The following is a 15,354-nucleotide window of genomic DNA, read 5'->3' on the forward strand; positions in this document are numbered from 1 at the left end:
CTGTCCCTCTTACTATGACCATGCAAGAAATTGCTGTGAAAGTTCTCACAACCTTTAATATCACAGTGTGTTCTTTGTGCCTGCCCCGTAATGATGCTTTGGATGCAGATCCACTGGCAGAACTCTTCCGGGCACTCCCACACCCATTTCTCCTTGTGGGGGGATTTCAATGCACTGTGGGGCTCGGCTACCACTTGCTCCAGGGTTCGGATGATTGAGCGACTCGTCCATTCTGAGAATATCTGCCTTCTGAATGCGGGTCATATGACTCACTTTTCCACAGCTACAGGATCTTTTTGAGCCATTGACCTTTGTTTTTGTTCCCCAGGTATTACAGACTCAGTTCAGTGGGAAGTGGCTCTAGATTTACATTCTAGTGACCACTTCCCAGTGTGGATCCGCCTACCAACTAGGATGGTGGTCAACAAGAGACCACAGATGGATGATACAAAGGGAAAATTGGTTACAGTACAGTCAACAGCCAATTTTGAACAAAAGGATTGTGCACAGGAGGTGGTGGCCCGTATCGCTTGTGAGATCTAACGGACTGCTGCAGAGTCCATCCACAGGTCTAGTAACCACCTCAGATGATGGCCTGTACCTTGGTGGAATAATGAATGTCGATTGGCAATCAGGGCCAGACGAACATGTCTGCAGAACTTCAAACACTGTCCAACTACAGCCAGTCTTCATGCCTTCAGGTCTGTGAGAGCACATGCGATGCGAGTGATAAAAGAATGGCAGAAGGCTTCGTGGGGGGAATTCACGACTTCCATTAATCAGACCACTTCCACTGCACAAGTTTGGCAATCAATAAGACAGATTTCAGACAAGGCTAGTACATGCCCCTTATGGCCTTGTCAAATAATGGGGTCTTGGTGGACAGGCCGGGAGACATGGCCCAGGTTTTAGCTGAACACGTCTTCAATGTTACTACATCATTCAGGCAAGCTCCTGCTTTTCAGGTGTTCCATAGGACTGCAGAGATGAGGAAGCTCAATTTCTTCTTGCATAATAAGGACGTCTACAACCTTTTGTTCTCCATTTGGGAACTGGAATCAGCTTTGTCTGCAGCCAGAGACACTGCTCCAGGATCTGATGAGATCCATTATGCCATGCTTCATCATCTGTGCCCTGATGTGAAAGGACAGCTCCTCTCTTGTTTCAATCAAATCTGTTTTGATGGACAGACCCCACAACTTGGAAGGGGGCAATATTAATTCCATTCTGGAAACCAGGTGAGGACCATAGCACCCCTAACAGTTATTGGCGTATCGCTCTTACCATTTGTATGGGTAAGACCCTTGAACGCATGGTCAACCATCACCTTTTCTGGCTGCTCGAATCCTGAAGTGACCTGAGCCACTCCCAGTGCGGTTTCAGGCACTACTGTTTCACCCTTGACAACTTAGTTCTACTGGAGACAGTGATACAGCAGTCCTTCTTACACCGAAACCATTTGATTTGTGAATTTTTTGACCTCGAAAAAGCATATGTCACTACTTGGACGTACAGTATCCTTTGCCAACTTCATGAATGGGGACTACATGGCCATCTGCCGCTTCTGTTCAAATCCTTTCTCAAGGACGGACGTGTTTGGTATCGTGTTGGCAATGCCATGTCATATTGCTATGTTTAGGAGAATGGGGGGTGCCCCAGGGCAGTGTTCAGTGTCACATGCCATTACTATAAATGGCATTTTCTCTGCAGTCAGGAGCCCTGTCAAATGCTCTTTGTTTGTAGATGACTTTGCAATCTTCTTCTCTTCCTCTGATTTTACGACGACGACGACGACGAGGCAGCTACAGCTGACCATTAAGAGGTTGGAAACCTGGTCCTGGGCAACTGGTTTTTGGTTCTCACCAGAGGAGACTACATGTGTCAAATGAAACTGTGCTCGTCGGGGTTTTAACCAACCAGTGGTCACAATGGGGGGACAATATTTTAAGTTTTCAAGAGAGTTTATTATTTGACTCAAAATTAACTTGGCTCCCACACCTGAAAGACCTACGAACAAAGGGCTTCCAGTCATTGAATGTTTTGAAATGCGTTAGTGAAAAAAACATGGGGAGCTGACAGGTCCCGCCTCCTGCAGTTTTACAGGGCATTTGTTCACTCTGGCTTAGATTATGGCAGTGTGGTCTACGGATCAGCCTGTCCTTCTTACCTCAGGCTGTTAGACGCTGTCCATCATGAGGGCATTTGGATATCGCCTGGAGCCTTTCGGACCAGCTCCGTTCAGAGTCTGTGTACAGAGGCTGGTGAACTACCACTCAGGATTTGGTGACGTATCCTTTTGGCTCGACAGGCGCTGAAAAACTGTGTCGCCTCAGTCATTGGCATTTAGTTCATTGGTCCAACCCAGCTCTGAGCGACTGTTCAGGAATTGGCCACAAGTGACCAAGCCATTTGGTATATGTGCTACAGATTGTCTCAAGGATCTGGATCTCTTGGGCATCAAACTACACATGCAGGGATGGCATCTTCAGAGGCCCAAAGTGATTTTAAGCTTGACACAGTACTAGAAAACTTGTACTCCAGGTTTTGTTTTTACGACTTTGTTTTCATCTATTTTAAGTATGTACCACAGTTTTATTGTTATTTATACAGATGAATCCCATCAGGATAATGCTTTCAGTTGTTCTGTTGTTTTCCCTGACAGAGTTTTTAAAATGCATCTTCCAGAACAATTTACAAATCATGATGCAGAGTTGTATGGCATTCTGATGGCACTGCAGAGGGTTCACAGACATCACTGTTCAAGGTTTCTCGTCTGTTCTGAGTCTCTTAGCGCATTGCAAGCACTTAACCAAATGTATCCAGTAGACCTGCTGATTCAGCTCACCCATGATTACTTAACAGCGGCTCCAACACCGTGGCAAGGTGGTGATCTTTTGCTGGGTACCTGACCACAGTGGGATACAGGGCAATGACATGGCCGACAAAGTCGCCAGGGAAGCATGTTGAGATAGTGCTGTCCATCAATGTCCCTGTTGCATGCCATCATCTTATTTTCTGACAGATCGCATCATGTGGCAGTGGGAGACTGAATGGTTGCAGGTGACAGACAACAAACTACAGTCGCTCAAATCGACCACAAAGGCTTGGCGGATTTCATGTCAGCCTCACCGCCGGAAGGAGGTTCTGCACATCAGGCATAGCCCTTTAACTCAATGGCCTCCTACTCCGGCAGGAGGATCCACCACTCTGTGAAGTTTGTGGCGTGCTGCTTACCGTTCAACATATTGTGTCCATGTGTGTTCTACGAGGTGCGATAATAAAGTAATGAGACTGATGTGAAAAAAAATGTTGCTTACCATTTTAGTCAAGTTTAGTTTTGTCTCTATCAAAGTAGTTCTATATGCACACACTTTTTCCAGCACTTCTGCCATTGATGGTAACATTTCAGGAAGTCATCTTCTGTGATATCTTCAAAGACCCTCGTCACAGCCTTTTGGACATCTTGACATCTTTTGTTTGAAAATGGTGTCCGTTGACCGCTGTTTTGACTCTTGGAAATAGAAAAAAAGTCGCACGGAGCGATATATGGTGAATAAGGTGGCTGTGTTAGTACTGAAATTTGTTTTGAGGTTAAAAATTGCTGTACTGACAGAGCAGTATCGTGATGCAGAATCCAATTATCAGCAATGTTGGCATGGACACGAAAAACTCTTTTATGAAGTCTTTCCAAAATTTCTTTGCAGTAATATTGGTTAACTGTTTGTCCAGGAGGTACCCACTCTTTATGAAGAATTCCCGTGGAATCAAAGAAGCACACAAGCATGCATTTCACTTTTGACTTTGACATGTGAGCTTTTTTTGGTCTGGGTGATCCCTCTGAGCACCATTGCGAAATTTGGCATTTTGTCTCTGGGTCGTACTGGAGGGTGGTGGGGGGGGGGGGAGCTACTTTCATCACTAGTGATAACATGGGTCAACAGTTTTGGATTGATTTCAGTTTGCTCTAATAGATCGGCTACCACATTTTTCTGTGTTTCTCGCTGCTGTGGTGTGAGATTTTTGGGGACCATTTTTGCACAAATCTTTCTCATACCAAGATCTTCAGTTACTATTAGACGAACCGTTTCTCGATTGATGTTCAGTTCTTCTGCAATCATTTTCACGGATAATCTTCAATCAGATCATACGAGTTCACGCACCCTGGAAAAGTTGACATCCGTCCGTGAGGTTGATGGTCGTCCACTGCGGTCTTCATCTTAAACATTCGTTCTGCCTTCACTAAACATTTTATGCCAACAAAAAACTTGAGCTCTTGACATAACCACCTCTCCAAAAGCCTACTGAAGCTTACTGTAAGTTGTCGTCGCGTTTTCACCCAATTTAACGCAAAAAGCAATGGCATACCATTTTGCAATATTATGTGGTTCCATTTCCACGACGAGAGACACAAACACGTGTTAACTTATTACTGCACAACTCACGACTGAGCAGTTGCATCTACCGCTGGGACTTGAAGCAGCTTATAGACCAATGTCAAAGATATTTTGCCTAGACAAGCCTGCAGGGTTGCCACATCTTGCAAAGAAAATTAGTCTCATTACTATATTGTCGCACCTTGTATATACTGATAGTAGGGCAGCCCTCAGTCTTGCTGGAGATCTGCCCACCATTCTCGTAGATGCCGATACCAGTGTTATACTGGTGGTGAAATTTTGTGAGCTGTCTGGCCTCATCCCTAAACTGATGGGTAAGGGAGGCAGACTTTATTTAATACATTATAAACTGCTCTGCATGTGGGGACAGCCCTCGTCCTCACCCATGAGATTTTGCTGCTGACTTTTCCTCAGGGTGCTAATGACCATGATGTTGAGTGCCCCCTTCAACCCAAATAATAATAATAATAATAATAATAATAAAAATAAAGCAATGGATAATCCAGGATGGAATGTAACCGTACCAGAGAAGGAAAGTTGCCACTCATCATACACAATTAAAGCTTTCTGCCATTAAGGCCTTTGTCAGCAGTACACACACACACACACACACACACACACACACACACACACACACACAGAGAGAGAGAGAGAGAGAGAGAGAGAGAGAGAGAGAGAGAGAGAGAGATCAGCTCTCTGAGCCTACAGATGTGTGCGTTTAGGCTGACCATCAGTGGCTTTCATGAGAGCCCCATTGATGGTCTTCTGGTTGATCCCAGGTTTCTACCTCTATGGTTTTGACATTATCAACTGCTGTGCAATTAGCATCCGCCATCTGAGGTATCAGATTCTTTTCCTCTCCCCTGATGGTCGACCCATGGGGAACTTCCAAATTGGAATGCATTGTGGAATTCTCCATAGGGACCTTCACCTCCCTCACTCTAGAATTTACCCACAGAGTAGTGTGACCCTCACGTGCTCCCTGTGGTGTGTATCCTTTCACCCCTATTGTTTTCCAATGTTTTCTTCGAAGTCTGCTGGAAATAACAAGGTGCTAAAATTATCTGTGTTTATGGCTCTAAACATGTGGAAAAGACAACGCTATGCTTTCACACATGCTGAAGGTAATGAACAATAATCTTTACCAGGAGCTTACAGCGTTTCCACAGCAAAACTGGAGGCTATTGCAAAAGCCCTTCATTTCACTAATGAGAAAACTTAACTGTTATTTGGTATGCAGTGACTGTATGACCAGTATGTAGACTGGCTGGCTGACACTGTCCTCACTACCCATTAGTGTCCGCTATTCAGGATCTTCTGTATGATCTCAGTGTTATTTCATGCTGTATTTGGGAATCCCAGGGTATACACTAGCTGATCGCGTAACCAGGGGAGCGACCACCTGGTTGACATTGGTAATGGTAATACCGGGCACTGATTCATGTGCACAGATGAGACTTTGGATCCATTATGACTGGGGCAAGGAATGATTGGCTACTGCTACCTCCAACAAACTGCGTACCATTGGGGAGACAAATGATAAATGGCACTGATCCTTCTGCTTGTAACGGAAAGTGCCCATTGTTTGATCCTAGCATTGTATTGGTTGTACCTGTTTAACTTGTTGTTGTACATTGTGCAGGGAGGTACCCCCAAATGTTATTTGTGCTTAATTGGTGGTGGCTCGCATTCTGATGGAGTATCCCACCTCCCCTGACAGTACTATTACAAACACAGTACATTAAGGACTCTTTATGCTCAATGTTGGCTGCTGATGAAAGGACTGCAAGATGTCTATGAAAATGATAGGTAATGATTCAGTGTACAGACTGTGTGTGTGTGTGTGTGTGTGTGTGTGTGTGTGTGTGTGGGTGGGTGGCTGCATGTTGGCCATTTACAGAAAACTAAACACAGTGGCTTGGACCGAGTAAAAATGAACATATTAGTCCAGAATGAAATTTTTTCACTCTGCAGCAGATTGTGCAGAGCACTTGCCTGCGAAAGGCATAGATCCCGAGTTCGAGTCTTCGTCTGGCACAGTTTTATTCTGCCACGAACCTTTGAACACATTAGTCTTTGTAACTAGCAATGTTACAAGTGAAACATCCATATACCAACCAAACAAATCTATTTTGTTACTATATTCACATGCTAACAGTGTTTAAATATTTGTGTGTGGAGTAGACACTTTTTCAGAAATGATTTCACATCCAAAATTTGTATGGCCACATGTCGGATTTTATGTTATTGGACAGATGATCAAATATTTTCGTAGTTGTCCTTTCTGACCCACTGATAGATTTAGCGATTAGTAATGAAGGTAATCCCTCCTCCCGAGTGTTGTAACCATGTACAGTCTTAGACGTAATACCTGGCTGCCGGTCAGCCACTACAAAGTCGTCTTTGAGTCATTCACTTTGCTGTTGTTGTTAGTGTGGTCTTCTGTCTGAAGACTTGTATGTTGCAGCTCTCCATGCTACATTATCCTGTGCAAGTGTCTTTGTCTCTGAATAACTACTGCAACCTACATCCTTTTGCATCTGCTGTATTCATTTTTTGGTCTCCCTCTCTAACTTATACCCCATCACTTCCTTGCAATACTAAATAAGAATTGTATCTCTAATTATCACCAATTGTGTGTGTGTGTGTGTGTGTGTGTGTGTGTGTGTGTGTGATAGAGAGAGAGAGAGAGAGAGAGAGAGAGAGAGAGAGAGAGAGAGAGAGGTGGGGGAGGGGGGGGGGGTAGGTAGGTAATTACATTGACATCTGACTATATCTTCTTGGCGCTTCAGTTTTTTCAGTCGGCCAGTGTATATCAGAGGCAAGAAAAAAGTTAAAGTGAAATATTTAAATAATGAAAATTTTGAAGATAAAGTAAACTCTCTGGACAAAAAAATTAGTCATCCCTTGAGAAATCATTACAAGCTTCATTCAATACCATGCAATTCCAGCCTGTGGACTCGATAACCACTTGGATTCGATTAGGAAATGAGTCTGCAAGGTTGTGCAGGTAGGTCATATCCAGGGCAAGCCACTCATTGAGGATTTAATCTCACAGTACTTCCAAATTGTGAGGATGCTGATGTCGGTGTTTTACCCACTGTTCCAACATAGCCCATGTTTTGTCTATAGAATCAGTCACATATTCTTTCAGCCTGATGAACTTTGCTGTTGCTGTCTTTATGTGCCTGTGTGAGCAGTGGCCTCTTGTGAAGTGAGAGACTCCAAATGTTCATTGCATGCAGTTGTTGGCACAACTTTCTCTCATTAAGGGGTGGAAATGGACCTTTAATCACTGCCTGCAGAAATTCCTGTTGTGTTAGGAAGTAATTTTGATTCACAAGCTGTGAAACATGTCTCTACCCTTCTCAGACAGGATTTTGTTCCGACTACTGTTTTGACATCATGTTTTATGGCCTTGTGTGTTACTCCACTGCTTGCAGACACTTTGAACAATCTACTGTGAAATGCCAACAAATGCAGCAACTTCATGCACACTGTGTGGCTGTGGGCACTGCCAAACGTGACTGCCTGTTTTTGTTACTATGTCACTCCCTTACATTTACCCATGCTTATGGACAAAGTCCACTTGAAATGTGAATGTCTCACTGATTGCTATTGCCATATCCTCATGTAGAGGCACTTCACACATGGTTGAGTATATGACTTGATTGCTGTGCTATCTGTAAAGGCTTAACAATTCATCTGTGCGTGCATGCTGTGGTGAGCTTAGAATATAAAATGTGATGTGCAGTTGTACAAGGAGAAATTAAAAAACTGAGATAACAAAGCTGAGAAGTATATCAATGAAACTGAAGCTGATCTATATGGACTCTAAAATAAGGCTTTTAAAATATTAAATTCCTTAATAAACCATACCCAAAAAAATGGAAAATATGATAAAGAACTCCAGGGAGAGAGTATAAAAACAGATGTAAAAGTCAAGGAGAATGTGCAGATCCCAGAACAGTCGCAGTCTTACAAGTCTTAAGAGTTTAAAAATAAGAAAGTAGTGTGTGTAGATTCTGTTTATGTGGCACTGATGACTTATTATTCTAATCTGTTTGTTAAAATGCTACTGGACTTCATTAATATTTGTTGGATGACTAGTAACGTACCAGATGACTGAGCTGAACCCCTTGTTATACCAATATTTTAAAGATAACTTAGAAATAATATTAAGAATTACCAAGCAATCAGCCTATTTAACCCAGGATACAAAATCTGTCAAAATATTAAGAAATAGACTGAATCTTATATCAGTTATGAGACTGTCAAATGACCAGTGTTGCTTTGAGTGGAAGACCCTGTACAGATTATACATTTGGTATGACAAAATTGATTGATAGAAAACAGGGAATTAAGACTTAAATTTGTAGCCTTCATAGATTGTGGTAAAACGTATGAGTGGTTAGATGTAAACTATGGGAAACTATGGAAGAAAGTCTTAGTCTAATAAATGCCTTTAACACAAATCAAACATTGAAATGGATGCAGATAATTGCACCGGAGCTGAAATCGTTATAGGTACAGAAAGCTGGCTGAAGCCAGAGATAAATTCTGCTGAAATTTTTACAAAGGCACAGATGGTGTTTAGAAAGGATAGATTGCATGCAACCGGTGGTGGCGTGTTTGTCACTGTTAGTAGTAGTTTATCCTGTAGTGAAGTAGAAGTGGATAGTTCCTGTGAATTATTATGCGTGGAGGTTACACTCAACAACCGAGCTAGGTTAATAATTGGCTCGTTTTACCGACCTCCCGACTCAGCAGCATTAGTGGCAGAACAACTGAGAGAAAATTTGGAATACATTTCACATAAATTTTCTCAGCATGTTCTAGTCTTAGGTGGAGATTTCAATTTACCAGATATATACTGGGACACTCAGATGTTTAGGACGGGTGGTAGGGACAGAGCACCGAGTGACATTATACTGAGTGCACTATCCAAAAATTACCTCGAGCAATTAAACAGAGAACCGACTCGTGGAGATAACATCTTGGACCTACTGATAACAAACAGACCCGAACTTTTTGACTCTGTAAGTGCAGAACAGGGAATCAGTGATCATAAGGCCGTTGCAGTATCCCTGAATTGGAAGTTAATAGGAATATAAAAAAGGGAGGAAGGTTTATCTGTTTAGCAAGAGTAATAGAAGGCAGATTTCAGACTACCTAACAGATCAAAATGAAAATTTCTGTTCCGACACTGACAATGTTGAGTGCTTATGAAAAAATTTCAAGGCAAACGTAAAATGCGTTTCAGACAGGTACGTGCTGAGTAAAACTGTGAGGGATAGGAAAAACCCACTGTGGTTCAACAACAAAGTTAGGAAACTACTGGGAAAGCAAAGAGAGCTTCACTTCAAGTTTAAATGCAGCCAAAATCTCTGACAAACAGAAGCTAAACGATGTCAAAGTTAGCGTAAGGAGGGCTATGCATGAAGCGTTCAGTGAATTCGAAAGTAAAATTCTATGTACCGATTTGACAGAAAATCCTACGAAGTTCTGGTCTTATGTTAAATCAGTAAGTGGCTCGAAACAGCATATCCAGACACTCCGGGATGATGATGGCATTGAAACAGAGGATGACACGCATAAAGCTGAAATACTAAACAGCTTTTTCCAAAGCTGTTTCACAGAGGAAGACCGCATTGCAGTTCCCTCTCTAAATCCTCGCACAAACGAAAAAATGGCCGACATCTAAATAAGTGTCCAAGGAATAGAAAAGCAACTGGAATCACTCAACAGAGGAAAGTCCACTGGACCTGACGGGATACCAATTTGATTCTACACAGAGTACGCGAAAGAATATGCCCCCCTTCTAACAGCCGTGTACCGCAAGTCTCTAGAGGAACGGAAGGTTCCAAATAATTGTAAAAGAGCACAGGTAGTCCCAGTCTTCAAGAAGGTCGTCGAGCAGATGCGCAAAACTATAGATCTATATCTCTGACGTTGATTTGTTGTAGAATTTTAGAACATGTTTTTTGCTCAAGTATCATGTCGTTTTTGGAAACCCAGAATCTACTCTGTAGGAATCAACATGGATTCCAGAAACAGTGATCGTGTGAGACCCAACTTGCTTTATTTGTTCATGAGACCCAGAAAATATTAGATACAGGCTCCCAGGTAGATGCTATTTTCCTTGACTTCCAGAAGGCATTCGATACAGTTTCACACTGTCGCCTGATAAACAATGTAAGAGCCTACGGAATTTCAGACCAGCTGTGTGGCTGGATTGAAGAGTTTTTAGCAAACAGAACACAGCATATTGTTATCAATGGAGAGACGTCTACAGACGTTAAAGTAACCTCTGGTGTGCCACAGGGGAGTGTTATGGGCCCATTGCTTTTCACAATATATATAAATGACCTAGTAGATAGTGTCAGAAGTTCCATGCGGCTTTTCGCGGATGATGCTGTAGTATACAGAGAAGTTGCAGCATTAGAAAATTGTAGCGAAATGCAGGAAGATCTGCAGCGGATAGGCACTTGGTGCAGGGAGTGGCAACTGACCCTTAACATAGACAAATGTAATGTATTGCGAATACATAGAAAGAAGGATCCTTTATTGTATGATTATATGATAGCGGAACAAACACTGGTAGCAGTTACTTCTGTAAAATATCTGGGAGTACGTGTACGGAACAATTTGAAGTGGAATGATCATATAAAATTAATTGTTGGTAAGGCAGGTACCAGGTTGAGATTCATTGGGAGAGTCCTTAGAAAATGTAGTCCATCAACAAAGGAGGTGGCTTACAAAACACTCGTTCGACCTATACTTGAGTATTGCTCATCAGTGTGTGATCCATACCAGATCGGGTTGACGGAGGAGATAGACAAGATCCAGAGAAGAGTGGCGCGTTTCGTCACAGGGTTATTTGGTAACCGTGATAGCGTTATGGAGATGTTTAGCAAACTCAAGTGGCAGACTCTGCAAGAGAGGCGCTCTGCATCGTGGTGTAGCTTGCTCGCCAGGTTTCGAGAGGGTGCGTTTCTGGATGAGGTATCGAATATATTGCTTCCCCCTACTTATACCCCCCGAGGAGATCACGAATGTAAAATTAGAGAGATTCGAGCGCGCACGGAGGCTTTCCGACAGTCGTTCTTCCCGCGAACCATACGCGACTGGAACAGAAAAGGGAGGTAATGACAGTGGCACGTAAAGTGCGCTCCGCCACACACCGTTGGGTGGCTTGCGGAGTATAAATGTAGATGTAGATATCAAGGTGTCAGACAGTGGTGTCCTTCATTGCCTATGTTATTAAACTTTCATACGGACCATTTCATTTCTAGTTGAAAAACAGCTTGGCTGTGAAACACAATAGTATTACTTACATAAGATGAACTTCATCTTTGCAGATGCCCAAGTAATCATAGTATAATCGATGATGATCGTACATCACCAGAAATTTGTTTTTGTGACAATTTCCTTGGTTATTACGTTTCTTGGTGTGCCTTTGATAGACTTAATCACATGATAATTATTTGTACTCTATTCATACAAAATGAAATGTCATTTTTGTTTTATTAAAACAAGAATAGACTCAGTCTTGAACACTGTTTTGTTTTCAACTAGTAGATAATCTTTTATTTGAACAGATAGATCCACCAGAATTTCTTTGTTTGTTAAGTATGATATATGCCAATCATAATTTGTTGCTTAAATGCCATAAAATTTGTAATTTCCACAATAAAATTGTTTCAATACATGACAAAATTTTCCAAACCTTATACATAAGTAGAGACAGTGGACCCAGAAAAGTAGAAATTAAGAAGTTTTTTTTGAGAGTTTGGCACCAGAATAGTGTTCCAGATTATTAAATGTCAATTAAATAAATTCAAAAGTTAGTGCTTACTCACTTCTGATGTTCATAGGATATGCTGGATACCACAGCGCCTTAAGACATTTAGAAAAATTAATAGTTTTTGAGTTAACTTTAGTATAATGACAATTCTGGACTCAGAACTATGTACATGTTGCTATTAATGTATTCAGGTGTCCATGAATGTGGAACAATTTTATTATTCTCATCCTTTCTTTTGTTTCAGGTAGTGCTAGTACACTTTCTGTTGCTAATACATCTGGGAAAATGTGTTCTGTATCTAGACCAAGAATTTGCACTCATGATGGGATTTTCCACTGTGACGAAACTCTTGCTTGCTATATGTTGAAGAGATTGCCGGAATATAATGATGCAAAAATTGTCAGAACTAGAGAGGAAGCTATTATAAAAGAATGTGATGTTGTTGTTGATGTTGGTGGTGTTTATGACCCATCAAAGCATTACTATGACCATCATCAGAGAAATTTTGATGAAAGTATGAGTTCACTGTCTGAAAAGTATAAGTGGAAAACTAAACTTAGCAGTGCTGGTCTTGTGTATTTCCATTTTGGCCATAGAATATTGAAGATAATCCTAGACTCAACTGATGACAAACTAATATCTGCTGTATATGACAAGGTATATGAATTCTTCATTCAAGAAATAGATGGCATTGATAATGGAGTACCTATGTTCAACGGCGAACCAAGTTACAGAATTTGCACCAACTTATCAGCTCGTGTCGCAAGGTTAAATCCATTTTGGAATGGTGTAAGTGACAGTGACATAGATAGATTTAACGAAGCCTATTGTCTTGTTGGAAAAGAATTTGAAGACCACATAAAATATTGGGCCCACGTTTGGTGGCCTGCTCATGATATTGTTCGTAAGGCAGTAAATAACCGTTATGAGACACATCCTTCTGGTGAGATAATGTTACTGTCAAATGGTGGTTGCCCTTGGAAGGATCATCTCTTTGAGCTGGAAGAAAAGTTGCACATCGAGCCAACTATAAAATATGTGCTGTTTCAAGATCAAGCAGGGAAATGGAGAGTCCAGTGTGTACCCATTGCACCACAAAGCTTCGTGTGTCGCAAGTTCTTATGTGAAGCTTGGCGTGGTTTGAGAGATGAAGAGTTGAGTGTAAAAGCTGGGATTGCAGGTTGTATTTTTGTTCATACAACAGGTTTTATCGGAGGAAATAAAACATACACGGGTGTTCTTGAAATGGCTGCTAAGTCACTAACAGCTTAGTGTTTTCACAGTGTTTAAAATGTCTGTGCAGTGATAACATTAAAGTACTATGTACCAACCCAGTCATTACCTTTGTGTATGTATGATAACATATGGCATTCATCAATTTTGTGTTGTAAAGATTTTTTTTTCCAGCAGATGCTACATGGGCATAAACAACCTGACCAGGTGTGTGTGTGTGTGTGTGTGTGTGTGTGTGTTGGGGAGGGGGGGGGGTATTAGTCTTGCAGTGAATGGTGAAATAGTTTTGAAATTTCATGACAAATGGATCAAGTACCAGTTTTAAAAATTGAAATATTTAGGTAAGTATTATTTGTACACCAAATTAAAGGGGAATCGGAAATTTTCGAAATTTGAACTAAAGCACCTGTAGCTTTAGTGAACGAGGGTTCATGGTAAAATACATAAGATTATTCATTTACAGTGTGACTGCTTCTGTAACATACAATTTTTACAAGGTAATAATGGCCAGAATTGAAGTATCTCGTTATAACAATTTTAATAGTTGATGACTATGTTGTTTCATGTACCTACACATGTAATAAAATGAAGAAATCCCACAATGGTAGTAACTGTTAAAATGACACTATGAAAGACTTAAAAATGGGACTACACAGTAGACCAATAAGTAAATACCAATGTATAAAAAATTTGACAGTGGCATCACTAGAACTTTCATCGCATTTTGGATCATTATTTCTGCCAAAACCATTTCAGATGCAGACTACATTTCTACTTTAGTTGGTTTAAGATTATTGTCTACTGCTACAACTGCACAGTCTCCATCACATGGAGCCCATCTTTTCTAAAAACATCTAAGACTCAGACGGCGATCTGTCCATGAGGGCAGAATGGACTGTTGCCTTCTATGGTCAGCTGTGACTTAACGGAGACCGGACAGGGTGCAGTGATTTATTTGTTGAATGGTGCTCATTGTAAGTAAGTTAGGTGTTTTGCAGTAAATATAAGTACACGAAAGTCGAGCAAGTAGTTGCATGATATAGTAAACAAGAAGACTATGATGACTTTCACTTTCTTTGCAAGGAAGAATGTTTGCTCGGTTATTTCATATATCTCATGAACCATGGGAACTGTTACATAGGTTCATTGAGTGGAAAATCTTATCTAGCTACAGTTGTGCATAATTAATTGTCTTATCAAAATATACAAAGTGAAAATAGACATCTGAGAATTTTATTAAATATTTGCCAGAATAATAATGTATTATTACTACGGGGTGCATTCAAGTTCTAAGGCCTTCGATTTTTTTTTTATCCGGACTGGAAAGAGATAGAAACATGCGCATTGTTTTAAAATGAGGCCGCGTTCATTGTCAATACGTCCCAGAGATGGCAGCACCGTACGGCAGATGGAATTTTACCGCCAGCGGCGAGAATGAGAACTGTTTTAAATACTTAAAATGGCGACGTTTTCCTTACTTGAACAGCGTGCAATCATTTGTTTTCTGAATTTGCGTGGTGTGAAACCAATTGAAATTCATAGACAGTTGAAGGAGACATGTGGTGATGGAGTTATGGATGTGTCGAAAGTGCGTTCGTGGGTGCGACAGTTTAATGAAGGCAGAACATCGTGTGACAACAAACTGAAACAACCTCGGGCTCGCACAAGCCGGTCTGACGACATGATCGAGAAAGTGGAGAGAATTGTTTTGGGGGATCACCGAATGACTGTTGAACAGATCGCCTCCAGAGTTGGCATTTCTGTGGGTTCTGTGCACACAGTCCTGCATGACGACCTGAAAATGCGATGTTGATGCGCAATGGCAGCATGAATGGGACTTTCTTTTCGTCGGTTGTGACAATGGATGAGACGTGGATGCCATTTTTCAATCCAGAAACAAAGTGCCAGTCAGCTCAATGG

General features: G+C 41.4%; 1 protein-coding gene across 4 annotated transcripts in view; it reads left to right on the forward strand.

The window, feature by feature from the left end:
• The window catches only part of LOC124721535 (MYG1 exonuclease), a 28,699-nt gene extending 15,160 nt beyond the window's left edge, over positions 1-13,539 (forward strand). For all 4 annotated transcript variants that reach the window (XM_047246561.1, XM_047246563.1, XM_047246560.1 and 1 more), the window contains one exon: positions 12,446-13,539. In XM_047246561.1, coding sequence (XP_047102517.1) covers positions 12,446-13,473 — 1,028 coding nt within the window. In that variant the 3' untranslated portion in view covers positions 13,474-13,539. The remainder of the gene's footprint in view (positions 1-12,445) is intronic.
• The last annotated feature ends 1,815 nt before the right edge of the window (positions 13,540-15,354 follow it).

Source organism: Schistocerca piceifrons, chromosome X (genome assembly GCF_021461385.2).
Source record: "Schistocerca piceifrons isolate TAMUIC-IGC-003096 chromosome X, iqSchPice1.1, whole genome shotgun sequence".
NCBI classification, from domain to species: Eukaryota; Metazoa; Arthropoda; class Insecta; order Orthoptera; family Acrididae; genus Schistocerca; species Schistocerca piceifrons.